The sequence below is a fragment of the Lipotes vexillifer genome, unplaced genomic scaffold (genome assembly GCF_000442215.2).
Source record: "Lipotes vexillifer unplaced genomic scaffold, Lipotes_vexillifer_v1.1 scaffold1400, whole genome shotgun sequence".
Taxonomy (NCBI): Eukaryota; Metazoa; Chordata; class Mammalia; order Artiodactyla; family Lipotidae; genus Lipotes; species Lipotes vexillifer.
This window is the reverse complement of record NW_006774288.1, coordinates 438005-452228: the sequence shown is the minus strand read 5'-3', so window position 1 is coordinate 452228 and position 14224 is coordinate 438005. Positions and strand designations below refer to the sequence as shown.

General features: G+C 33.8%; 1 protein-coding gene across 1 annotated transcript in view; it reads right to left on the bottom strand.

The window, feature by feature from the left end:
- NCAM2 (neural cell adhesion molecule 2) overlaps nucleotides 1-14224 on the bottom strand; it is a 227056-nt gene that overhangs the window by 48737 nt on the left and 164095 nt on the right. The window contains exons 13-14 of the mRNA XM_007449094.1: nucleotides 4392-4511; nucleotides 2000-2121 (exon numbers count right to left, since the gene is read on the bottom strand). Coding sequence (XP_007449156.1) covers nucleotides 2000-2121; nucleotides 4392-4511 — 242 coding nt within the window. The remainder of the gene's footprint in view (nucleotides 1-1999; nucleotides 2122-4391; nucleotides 4512-14224) is intronic.

Below are 14224 nucleotides of genomic sequence, written 5' to 3'. Positions count from 1 at the left end.
AGAGACTCTTTCCCTTCCAAAGAGTTTCCAGATGGTCAAATAAGAATGGCCAAGAAACCTGGCTTTACTACTGAAACACCATCAGATTCATAGAGAGACAAGTGAGCCTTTCAGAGTTGTTTTGGAAGGGAGGCATGAAGCCTCCATAGCAGATTAGCCATAAGACACACACAGATGTTCATCATCCCCAGCTTGAAACTTGCAACAAAGAGGGGTCCTGGGAAGAGGATATCAGTTGGAAATGTGAAAGACTGAACTGGTGTCTAAAATTAATTGTTGATGTGTGCTACTCAAAATTAGACTCCTTTTTACTATCCCTCAGAATTGAGATGTTTGGATACTACGTATAAAATAGACAACTGATGGAAACATACTGTACAGCACAGGGAACTCTACCTAATGCACTGTGGTAACCTAAATGGAAGAGAAGTCCAAAAGGGAGGGGATATCTGTACGTGTATGGCTGATTCATTTTGTTGTGCAGTGGAAACTAACACAACATTGTAAAGCAACCATACTCCAATAAAAATTATTTTAAAAAAATGAAAATATTTAGATGTTTGAATTTAAAAGCAACAACATTATAATTTAGAAAATTGTGGATTTGTGGGAAAATAGTTAAAATTCATCTATGTACTATTAAGGAGCAATTACACTATTTTCTAAAATATAACAAACTTGGAAAGTATTAATAAGTGTTCAGTAAACATAAACATGAAATTGAGACATTATGGGCCTAATCATAAACATTAGTAAAACAGAAGGTAAAAAAAAATAAATTAAAAATAAAATGGTCACCTAAATGACCACTGATGTGGAGAAAAAAAATTAGGAATATTTTTCAATCTGTTTTGTGAGGCCACTATTACATTGACACTATAAAGCAAACAAACACAAAAAAGTAATCATGCCAACTGGAAGCCAGAAAAAATTTTAAATTCGGTGTTACATTTCAAAAATTGCAAGAAATGAGTAGGTGTTGGAATACAAAAAGATGTATGTGAATTAAAAATGATAGCTGCACATAATTTTGTCATGGAAACAAATTTAAGGGAATTTATTAAAGGTATTAAAGTGAATTTTGAAAGGATGGAAAAAGAAAAAAAATAAAATAAATAGAATTGACACAGTATTATGGAGATAAGCATAATCATTAGTAAATAAACTTTACAAAGTTTAATTAAAACTGTCTTTCACTTTTAACATATTCCATAGTAGACACAAATACTCAATGGTTCTTATGGCAGAGTTGTTAACAGAAATCACTTCTAGTGGACTTTGAAGTCATTTTCAGATGAAGGCAAAATCTATCAGGTGACTTTCTTCATCACTCTGCAACTAGAGGACATCCTTCATCCCCTGCATAGAAGACAAGTCCCAAGGCAGCTTTGAGCTGTCCAAAATCCCATATTAGTGCTAATTAAACTTGAAGAAATCTATTCCCTCTTTCTCAAGTTAAATGTGGCCATTCTTTTTAAAATGTTGATTAAGGTGATTTATTTTGTAAAATCCATATTAAATAATAAATGTATTTTGATTTAATAACAATTTAATAATTCATGAAAATGAATAATAAAGTAAATTTGAGACGTGATTTGTTTATCCTACCTACAGTAACTAAAGTTGAGAAGATAGCTTAGCTTGAAATTACCAAAATCAAGCATAGTGGAAGGTGAAATATCCTGCTAACCTTGTCAGAAAAACAGGGAAAATGATATCTCATTGCTGAAATGTTGCTAAGTTTAGAAATCACAAGATGAAAAACATAGCATTATTTTGATTATCTACGCTTAGATTTTACAAAAAACAAACAAGCAAACATTCTACAACATATAATGATGAATTTCAGCAATGGAAAATTAGCATTTGAATTCCTATGAAAACACTTTGACATTGTTGTTACCTAATATGCATTCACTTCTCATATATCTATGAATTCAATGCAAATTTAATGCAACTTGAAAACACTGTGCAAAATGATAATAAACAGGGTACTTACACTTCTATATTTCACGATGTATTCCAAAATAGGGGCCCCTCCATCATCTTGTTTGGTGATACTGAGTTTAAAGCTCTTCCCACTGCTTGGCTGTCCATGTATCGATGGAGGACTTGGTTCACCTATATATGCAATACAACATTCTTGATATTTGCACAGACCTCTTATATGTAGAGAAACTGAATTTTAATTAAAAAAAACACTGTCATGTAATCAAAATGTATGATGTTATCCTGGGTTTATCACTTTCTATTTTCCCTTTGTTGTGATATAAACTCTGATCCTTTTTTACCCATCCAAGAAATAGAAACATTCATAAATCTGGAAGTATCATGTCAAAATTGTGAAAACTCAGAACTAAATATAATGTTTATATTTCAAATGCTCTGAGAATAGAACTCATTACATTACACAAGTGTACAACTTTATTTCTTGTATTAATAGTCCACTATCTTTTTTTCTAATGTAAGTAGTTTGTAAACATTTTGTAAATATTTATGAATATAAACATATTGTCATCAAACTATATAAAATATATACCTACCAGGGAATACAATAGCTTAGCAATTAGTTATCTGCTTTAATAAACAGTTTTTAGCTAGATACAGATTTTAATAAAGAAATTTTGTAGTATCCAATCAATAGGTGGGTTTTAAATCTGTCTTTTCTCTCTTTTTTTTTTTTAATTCTAGTTTCATGAAAATACTTCCTTTTAGTGTTATTATTCATATGGAGATGGTCTTATAATAAAGATATTTGTAATATTTTTTAATATGAACAGGGATCTACTGACGTGGAAGAATTTTCTATATGAAGGATGCCATCACTGCTTGGCAACTTGGAATGGGAATTCTCTGTCCTGTGTCACTTATGTGATGCCCTTGGGCATGCACTGGCATCCTTTGCCTCTGTTTCCTCCAATTCCCTATGGATATGGATATGGAGATGATAAGGTAACACTAAGAAACTTTTAGTGGACAAGATTTAATTTGCAAGGTTCCAGAAAACTGTAGTACCTGGCCTACACAGAGGAATGCCAAGACAGACAAACTAAGCAGAATATAGTGGAGAGGATGGCATGCCTCTCAAACTAGAGAATCTGGGGGTTTTTTCAGCAGATTACCTTTATTTCCAATACAGTGTTTATAAACTTAAGCAAGTGAGTATTTTATTTGAGAAAAGGCAAATCATTAAAGAAATATGACAATTGAGAGTGTTGGCATGCAAGTAAATAGTAAAATAGCCTTGTATATATAGTACAACCATATAGAAATAAGGTAAATGGAGAAATTATACAGCGATTGCTCATTAAAGTTAATTAAATTAGTGTGAAGGTATTATGACATGACATGATTTACATGTAACATAATATATTTTCAATAAATGAATTAAAACTACTCCACAAAACAGTACAACAATGTCTTAAAATAATTCAATAAGAGAATATGAGAAAAACTATGAAGGGTGGTGCTGCTGAGGACTACAAGCAGAGAAGGGATAGATCTCCATATAACTAAGGCAAAGTCGTTCTAGAATCATTTTAGTCTGAAAGTAGGATTATGAGTCAAGATGTACTTGCAGTCGTCCTGGTGAAAATAATAAAGAGGAACTGAAAAAGACACTGGCATCAGGAACGGAAACAAGAGAACACATCTGACATTTTACAATAACCAACAGAAAAGAACTGGTCACAAATTAGGATAAGATAATTATTGCTGCCAATTTGCCTGCCCTAATATAAGTATATGATAGACAGGGTTATGTATAGATTATATAACGGTGTTTGTTTAGTCACACTCAAGTTTTCTCACATTTTTAAACAATGTATTCAACATAAAGGAAATCTATACTGTTTTAAGTCTATCTAACTTCATGTAAATGCAGTTGACTTCACTCCAAAACAGGATAGCAATAAGAAGGAGGCTGCAATAGTTATTCTTCTGCAGTCACCACTGCAATGGATTAATTTAGTAGTACCTTTTTCTCACACTTAGGGACTATGTAATTCATGGAATAAAGGCAATAGTCGTGCTTCAGCAAAAGACTAGAACATTAAACATGTTACATAGATACTTTTCTACTCTTTCACAGAATATAGTCTGAGCACTACAATTTAATTAATCAGACTGAATAAGTAGGACACCTTCCTGATTGGACAGTTTCCTGAGAGCAATTTTACTGTATATATTGCAGTGCACTTTTCTTTTTCTTTTGCTCCAGCACAATGTTACTTTTTATAAATCTGAGACGCCACCATCTTCAGAAACCACTTCAAAAAGGACATAATTCACTTCCTCAAAGTGTTGAAATGTCTCCCTGCATTTTAAAATTCCACTTAAATTTGCAAGTGAAGAGCATAGCAACAAAGAGTAAAACAGAGAAGATTACTTACGAACTGGTAATGTTTGGAAAATTTCTATTTTACTGTAGTCTCCTTGTCCTTTTCCATTTACAGCTGCAACTCTGATTTCATAAGTTGTATTTGGTTCCAGGTTGCTCAAAACAACAATTGCTAAAAGAAAAAAAAATATGCCTATGATTAATGCATTTTAATAAGTAAAACAAATCAAACTATTACAAAGCTGAGTGCACAATATCACTGTAAATCTTTCCATGAAATACCTGAAAAAAATAAGAAATACACATAAGAAGAGAATGATTTGTGAACAATCTTCATCTCTATTTTAGCTTTCTACCCACATGCAGTAACTTTCAAAGAAGAAAATTAGTAGCTCCCTTTGTGATACTTATAACTCACAAAGTAGAAAGTAAAATATTTTCTTTACTCTTTTTAATATTCAATTTAAAAAAGGATTTAAATAAAGCATCTTTACAGAATGCATTCTCAAATACTTTGCCTACTCAAAATAGATGAGTTCTACAGAAGTTAATGGAGATATAGAATTCAATATCTAGAAGTCTGGCCTCCAGTATAAGGTGTTTGAGTCACACCAAAGAAGTGTCACTAAGTTGACTACTGTAATAGTGGATCATTTGTTCAATAATCTCAAATCAAATCAAATTATTTTTAACACTAGCTTGGAGCTTGTCATCTCTTGTATTTTCTCTCTGAATTTCTTCTCAATTATATACCATACCAAGCCTGGATTTGACATGACACAAAGGAGAAAAAAGAATCTGAAAAAGTACAGGGATATAAAAGTTTATTAGAAACATCTCTTGGGAGTGTCAGTCCCTTTAATTTGCCAGAAAGTTTTAAATACAATTGCAGATTTCAAAATTTTGCATCTTTACAAATTCCTTTGGTGGACCTAACAAAATTCCATAGTTGCTTCTATCCTTACTGTTTTTGCTAAACAGGGCAAAAATTAACTAGTGGAAATGGCAATGCCTTGATGAACAATCAAAAGGAAGTTTTGTCTGGCTTATATAATAACTTAAAGTCAGATGATCAATTCATAATAGAAGATATAATCAATCATAAAATAAAAGATTAAACCATAAGTAATCAGGATCACATTTGTAGGACGAGTGATTAACATGAACAATGACTGAAGATGACACACAGTCAATAAAATTCCAATATAATTTATTAACAAGTTTCTGATAATTAATATATATTCACTAAATAACATTTTTCATTTTATGTTGAATGAATATACTTAATGAATTTGTTTTGATACTTCCTTGTGCTCTCTTCTTTTCCCTAATATTATCATATATACCAGATAAATATTAATGGCAAAAATATGGTTCAGATATCAACCAGACCTTATTTAATCCAGTACAGATGTTTCAAAATCATTAGAAAGGATACATTTCCAATTAGTGAAATTTATGTTTGTATTTCTCAGTTTCTCTACCTTGTAAGAAAACTGAACTTTCTTTTGAGAGTGCATGGCCTTGTCAAGCCTCAGGTGAAAACACATGGTGTCAAAGTTAAGGAGGCCAACTGGGGAAAAACTGATTGGCAGGGAAATACAACTGATTAGAAGCTGCAAGGTAAATCAGAAAATTAAGACTTGAATTCAATTAGTTCTGACAAGCTAACAACCTGTGAGCTTTTTCAGGAAATCCAAACCCAGTTGTCCTGGAGTCAGTGAAATACATAACATCAGCCCAAGAAAAAGAAGATGACTACAATGGAGAGACCATTAGTGGACAGACAACGCTGGTCATGAAGATTATGGAAAGGGAGAGGGAATCAAACTAAGAGTTAGGCAGCTAAAATTCTAAGAAGTTGGAATCCTATTGACCTTACGAGAGAAAGCTTCCGCTCAAGGTCAGCATACGAAGGAATTCAAGAGTTAAAAATTCATCATATTTTATCATTTAATCAGTTAATAAATATAACAAATTTAAAGCCAAAGTGAGCTAGAGCTGCAGAAATTAATGCCTTATAAAAGTGTGTTTATTCTTCAGGGCTTGTAACAAAAATGCTTGGGCCATTGAACAATCAATACTGTCATGGAGTAGTTTGTATCTGATTATCCTCTTCTTTACCCTAATGAAGAATGACTTGATGTAACATGGACATATGAGACTCCAGCAGGAAGTAACCAGACTGCAATAACCTTTGTAATAAGACACTTCGTGATGCAGACTTTAGACTCATGAAAGAAGTCATGTGGCTCTGGGCCAGATTCCACCACTGACTGAGATTCAGCCAAGTCTTAGGACTGAGGTGGTCTCTCAACTTCTAAAAAGACACTTTTATTAAATGTAATAGAAACAAAGTATAAAAATAAGTTTAAAGAAGGTATAGATAAAAAATTATGATTCATGAAATAATCATCCCTGTATATCAATTATTTATGTAAGTGGGGATATTATCTACAGACTGTGAAATAATACAAAATAATGGATCATCTAAAATTTATTCATCTTTAACTTTCTGTTTAATGGAAAAATATTTTATGTTTACAGGCAAAATAGTCTTAGTGATACTTATAAATCTTAACATTTACACAGATAATCTATACAGAGAGTCTATACAAGAATATATGAGAGTTTGCCATAGATGCTTTTACTGCTACAGATAACTTTGGTATGTGACATGCCTCTCTATATTCTATGATGTAAAGATGCAGCTGCTACCATCGTTTTAATATCATGAGATAGACTGTAATTCAGCTGTGTGGAACTAGTAATGCTTAGATTCAATTGTTTGTCTTTATGTAATCAAACAAGAAAAGCAACAGAATTTAAAGCACACAATTTTAATTGTAAATAAAATTCTTCATTTCATCAGAAGTGTGGAGATCAGACTGTTCATCTTTTTAGGTTAAAAATGCATAATGATAGAGCTATCAAAGTATCAGAGCAGATCAAATCAGGGAAAATTGACGAAATTACTTGGATTAAACAATTAAAACAACACACACACACACAAAGCAACTCCATATTTTACTTGAATAATCTGAGTGATTCTAGTAAAACCTCCTTCTGGCTTGGATTGCCAGCATTTCTCTTTCTCTAACATTTAATAGGGATTGTGAGTTTTGGGCGTCCCTCTACCTCTGCCAAGGGGAAACCTATTTCTTTAATTCTGATCAAGTTCTGATCAAGTCAGAACAGATCAAGTTCTGATCTTTAGTTCTGATCAATTCAGAACTGATTTTCCCCATGTTTCCTCTTATTTTTCTTTTCTGTGTCAAGACTCTCCTTTTTACTGACTGAGTTTCACAGCAGGGCAGTTTGCCGAGGAGAGGAGAAAAGAGGGCAAAATGATGACGGAGCTGTTATTACAACATTGGGCTAAAACACTTAAACGTAAAGTGGATGAGGGAGGCCTTATAGAGGACCTTCCAAATTATAAGGGAGAGGTGTGGAAATAAGCCTATTAATGCCAGTTTTACAAAATGATATACAAGAAATCAGTCTGTTTTTGAGTTCTGACTCTAAAGGTTTTGGTACAATAACCCTTATTATGAGGCTTATTAACATTATGTGAACATAAAGATTACTGTGTGAAATAGAAACAACTCCATAAATTGGGACTAATTTAAAGAGAGGGAAAGGAAAAGATTCAGGGGAGGCAAAGCCTACGTCTGTAATTTGACTTGCCTTTCTTTAATGAGAGGATGTATACATGAAATTGTCCATAATTTACTGGCATATTACCAAACATAGGGTTTCTGGATACACAAGGTAGGGCTTGAAAGCAAACCACCACTTGAAATTCAAATGCTGTGTACTCTATAATAGAGTACCTCAAATTATGAAGTTAGTTAATGAAAGACGTTATTTCCCAAAATGTGTCCATACAATAGAACAACAGAACCACAAACTAAGGTGTGGGAATGGGTTCTTTCTCTACAATTTATTAGAAATTCAAACTCAAAAATTAGGTGAAAGTAGGTCTAGATTACAAACCATTAAAAGTTCTCTAAGGATAAATGGCATATATTAAGGTCTTTCATAGTTATATTCAGTCAGCATGATTTGGAAACCATACTGCAATTCTTCTGAAAATTATAAACAATCATGTATTTTTCTTTGACATGGCAACAGGGACAGGTTCTATAAAAAAGCTAATTTCCCTCACTAATATAATGTTTCTGCTTGATTTAAATATAATTGAGTTTCATAAATGGCCATTTTGTCACCTGGCTGTAAATGTAAAAAGTACAGCAAAATACTGAAATGCATAAAAACAATGACATTTTAACTGGCAAATGAAAGGGAAATAGGTACTTTTTAAACCTTATTTTTACAAGTATGGAAATGATATTACTAGAGAGAAAAATCTGAAGTTGTATTCTCTCTTTAAGAAGGGAATCAAACTTTATTAAAAGAAGTTGAACAAAATAAGTTTAGTTTGTTCAGATAATGAATTGTAAATTCCTCCCTTTGGCTGTCAAGAGAAGCAGAGGCTACAGAATATTTACAATCCTTGGAGCAAAATAAATTACATATTTACAAACTAATTATGCTGAGCAAAGGTCTAAAGTGAGATTAAATTTAGCCATGTTTTCTTAACTCTCTTAAACCCCAGATGTCTCCATGCATTTTTCCTGTCATTCAATGTAGGGTGATAAGGACTCCCTAGATGTGGAACTGCTGTATCATCCACCTAAAATGGAAATGTTTAGGTTGTCAAGAATTGTGAAACATGTCAGATAGCTATGGGAAATCACAAAGCTTGGCTAAGATAGAACTGATCATTCGAAATTACACTTGTTGTTAATCTCCTTAGATAAATCTGAAAACATAATGAAATCCCCGAAATTTCTCACCTGAGACTCAGCTTTTGTTCTCTAAACAATTAAAACAAGACAGAAAAAGCTTTCTTTCTGAGGGAGAGAATTCTGACTCCTTTCTGCAGAAGTTTGCAATAGGCTTGAAATAAAAGTAACTTTTTTACCTTTTTATCCCTAATGTAGAATTTTTTAGTACTTTGACTCCAGTTACTCTTTACATACATAAGAATGACTTCAGGGATAGTTTCATTAATAATGAAAATTGTCTTTAAGTTTTCTTAAGCGGTTTATGTAAATAATCATCTCAGTTCAATTGTATTTTCATTTATTTTTGAAAATATAAATTTTTATTTTTGTACAAATTATACTGTTTCAAGATTCCATTAGTTGCAAAAGAATATGATCTCACCTTTTTAAAAGTACCTTGGAGACTTTTATGGATCATAATATAGAACTTGTATAAATATATATTATAATATAAATAACATTTGTGGATACATTTTTTGTAATAAATAATTCATATGAATATATATTTTGATGAACAGTAGAAAGAAAAATTAACCAGATGATTATGTGCTGTTTGTGTGGGGCTTTTATTCAATGTATTGATGACACTATTTTAAAATCACAGTTCATCATTTCTGAATCTTCATAATTATTTCTTTACTATATTTCTTTTTATGTTCTTTTTCAACATGAGTATAAACTATGCATAAAAACAATACGGTCATTTAATAATTGAGTTTTAACTGATGGAAGATTTTACACAGAAGTACTTGTTGTCCCTTGAAATTAAATGGCTTCTTATTGAAATATACTCTCTTTGTAAAAAGCTTGATTTGAAAACAGAAAAGTTCCATCAAAATTATTTTCATAAACTAATCATACTTTTTAAATTTAAAATATAATATTTCTTATCACATAGAAATTATTCATCTAAGGGGAGTTCAATTGATTTTTTTAAGATCCACTTAGTATATAAAATATGAGAGAGATATAATTTCCAAAAATTTTCTTCTATAGTCTAAAACAATAGGTTTTTATAAAATACCCATGAAATCTCTTGATGATTAAAAGTAATCAGAATATTATTTTTTCACTCACAAATATGTTAATTTATCAAAATGTCTATACGAATAACATTCTTTTTTATGTTATAAGCTTTTTTGTTTTTTTTTTGGCAGGGAGCATAAGTTAAGGTTTTGTAATTAAATACTCCTCTCTGTACCATGGCTATAAAAACTCTAAGACTCATTTTAGTTATTTAACCTCTTAATAGCATTTATAAATATTTTTTCTGTTCTTGATTATGTCCCCTATTTTTGTATTTGAATGCTTCACTGTGAGAAGATTTTATTGTAATAATCTTATGAGCAGAACACACAGCATACATATCATATATATTATCTCCAATCTTCACAAAGCCTAGATATTTCAAATGCAGAATGAGAAGTCAATAAAGAGTTTTTGAATTGACATTTTAAAAAAATATGCTAAACAAAATATCATTTAAAAAACTGATCGGGGAGACCTTCAGGATGGCAGAGGAGTAAGACGTGGAGATCACCTTCCTCCCCAGAAATACATCTACATGTGGAACACCTCCTACAGAACACCTACTGAACGCTGGCAGAAGACCTCCGACTTCCCAAAAGGTAAGAAACTCCCCACATACCTGGGTAGGGCAAAAGAGAAAAGAAAAAACAGAGACAAAAGAATAGGGACAGGACCTGCACCTCTGAGAGGGAGCTGTGAAGGAGGAAAAGTTTCCACACACTAGGAAGCCCCTTAACTGGTGGAGACAGGGTTGGCGGTGGGGAAGCTTTGGAGCCACGGAAGAGAACGTAGCAACAGGGGTGCAGAGGGCAAAGCAGAGAGATTCCTAGACAGAGGATCAGTGCTGACCAGAACTCACCAGCCTGAGAGGCTTGTCTGCTCAGCCGCTGGGGTGGGTGGGTGCTGGGAGCTGAGGCTCAGGCTTCAGAGGTCAGATCCCAGGGAGAGGACTGGGGTTGCCTACGTGAAGACAGCCTGAGGGGGTTAGTGCACCACAGCTAGCCTGCAGGCAGTCCAGAAAAATGTCTGGACCTGCCTAAGAGTCAAGAGACCATGGTTTCGGGGTGCACGAGGAGGGGATTCCTTCCCTGTCTGCCCACAGAAGGCAGAGCACCATCTGAAGGAGCTCCGGAGATGGGCATGAGCCGTGGCTATCAGCTCAGACCCCAGAGATGGGCATGAAATGCTAAGGCTGCTGCCACTGCTACCAAGAATCCTGTGTGCAAGCACTGGTCACTATTCACACCCCCTCACCCCCAGGAGCCTGTGCAGCTCACCCCTGCCAGGGTCCCGTGATCCAGGGACAACTTCCCCGGGAGAACACACAGCATGCCTCAGGCTATTTCAACGTCACGCTGGCCTCTGCCACATTGGCTCGCACCTCATTCAGTACCCCTCCCTACCCTTGGCCTGAGTGAGCCACAGCCCCCTAATCAGCCACTGCTTTACCCTTCCTGTCTGGGTGGAGAGCAGATGCCTGAGGGCAGCCTACATGCAGAGGTGGGACCAAAGACAAAGCTGAACACCAGTAGCTGTGCAAACAAAGAAGAGAAATGGAAATTTCTCCTTGCAGCCTCAGGAGCAGTGCATTAAATCCCACAATCAACTTCCTGTACACTGCATCTGTGGATTACCTGAATAGATAATGAATCATCCCAAAATGAGGCAGTGGATTTTGGGAGCAACTGTAGACTTGGGGTTTGCTGTCTGTGACTGATTTGTTTCTGATTTTTATGTTTATCTTAGTTTAGTTTTTAGAGTTTGTTATTACTGGTGGATTTGTTTATTGGTTTGGTTGCTCTCTTCTTGTTTATTTTATTTTAATAGGAACATACATATCGATAATTACCTTAAATATAAATGGATTAAATGCTCCAACTGAAAGACATAGACGGGCAGAATGGATACAAAAACAAGAACTGTATATAGGCTGTCTACAAGAGACCCCTTCAGACCTAGGGACACATACAGACTGAAAGTGAGATGATGGAAAAAGGTATTCCATGTAAATGGAAATCAAAAGAAAGCTGGAATAGCAATCCTCATATCAGACAAAATAGACTTTAAAATAAAGACTATTACAAGAGACAAAGAAGGACACTACATAATGATCAAGGGATCAATCCAAGAAGAAGATATAACAATTGTAAATATTTATGCACCCAACATAGGAGCACCTCAATACATAAGGCAAATGCTAACAGCCATAAAAGGGTAAATCAATAGTAACACAATCATACTAGGGGACTTTAACGCCCCACTTTCACCAATGGACAGATCATCCAAAATGAAAATAAATAAGAAAACACAAGCTTTAAATGACACATTAGACAAATGGACTTAATTGATATTTATAGGACATTCCATCCAAAAACAACAATACACTTTCTTCTCAAGTGCTCATGGAACATTCTCCAGAATAGATCATATCTGGTCACAAATCAAGCCGTGGTAAATTTAAGAAAATTGAAATTGTATCAAGTATCTTTTCCAACCAAAATGCTGTAAGACTAGATATCAATTCCAGGAAAAATAAACTGTAAAAAATACAAACACATGGAGGCTAAACAATACACTACTGAATAACCAAGAGCTCACTGAAAAAATCAAATAGGAAATTTAAAAAGTATATATTTAGAAACAAATGACAACAAAAACATGACAACCCAAAACCTATGGGATGCAGCAAAAGCATTTCTAAGAGGGAAGTTTACAGCAACACAATCCTACTTCAAGAAACAAGAAACATCTCAAATAAACAACCTAACCTCACACCTAAAGCAATTAGAGAAAGAAGAACAAAAAAACTCAAAGTGAACAGAAGGAAAGAAATTATAAATATCAGATCAGAAAAAAATGAAGAAATGAAGGAAATAATAGCAAAGATCAATAAAACTGAAAGCTGGTTCTTGGAGAAGATAAACAAAATTGATAAACCATTAGCCAGACTCATCAAGAAAAAAAGGGAGAATACTCAAATCAACAGAACTAGAAATGAAAAAGGAGAAGGAACAACTGACACTGACACGCAGAAACACAAAGGATCATGAGAGATTACTACAAGCAACTATATGACAATAAAATGGACAACATAGAAAAAATGGACAAATTCTTAGAAAAGCACAACCTTCTGAGACTGGACCATGAAGAAATAGAAAATATAAACAGACAAAACACAAGCACTGAAATTCAAACTGTGATGAAAAATCTTCCAAGAAACAGAAGTCCAGGAACAGATGGCTTCACAAGCGAATTCTATCAAACTTCTAGAGGAGAGCTAACACCTATCCTTCTCAAACTTTTCCAAAATACAGAAGAGTTTTGAAGAGTTGGTATCACTCTGATACCAAAACCATATAAAGATGTCACAAAAAAAGAAAACAACAGGTCAATATCACTGATGAACATAGATGTAAAAATCCTCAACAAAATACTAGCAGACAGAATCCAACAGCACATTAAAAGGACAATACACTATGATCAAGTGGGTTTATCCTAGGAGCACAGGGATTCTTCAATATACAAAAATCAATGTGAAACACCATATTAAGAAACTGAAGGATAAAAACAATATGATAATCTCAATAGATGCAGAAAAAGCTTTTGACAAAATTCAACACCCATTTATGATTAAATCTCTCCAGGAAGTAGGCATAGAGGGAACCTACCTCAACATAATTAAGGCCATGTATGACAAATCCACAGCCAACATCATTCTCAGTGGTGAAAAACTGAAACCATTTCCTCTAAGGTCAGGAAAAAGACCAGGTTGCCCACTCTAACTACTATTATTCAAAATAGTTTTGGAAGTTTTAGCCACAGCAACCAGAGAAGAAAAATAAATCAAAGGAATCCAAATCGGAAAAGAAGAAGTATAACTGTCACTCTTTGCAGATAACATGGTACTATACACAGAGAATCCTAAACATGCTACCAGAAAACCACTAGAGCTAATCAATGAATTTGGTAAAGTAGCAAGATACAAAATTAATGCACAGAAATCTGC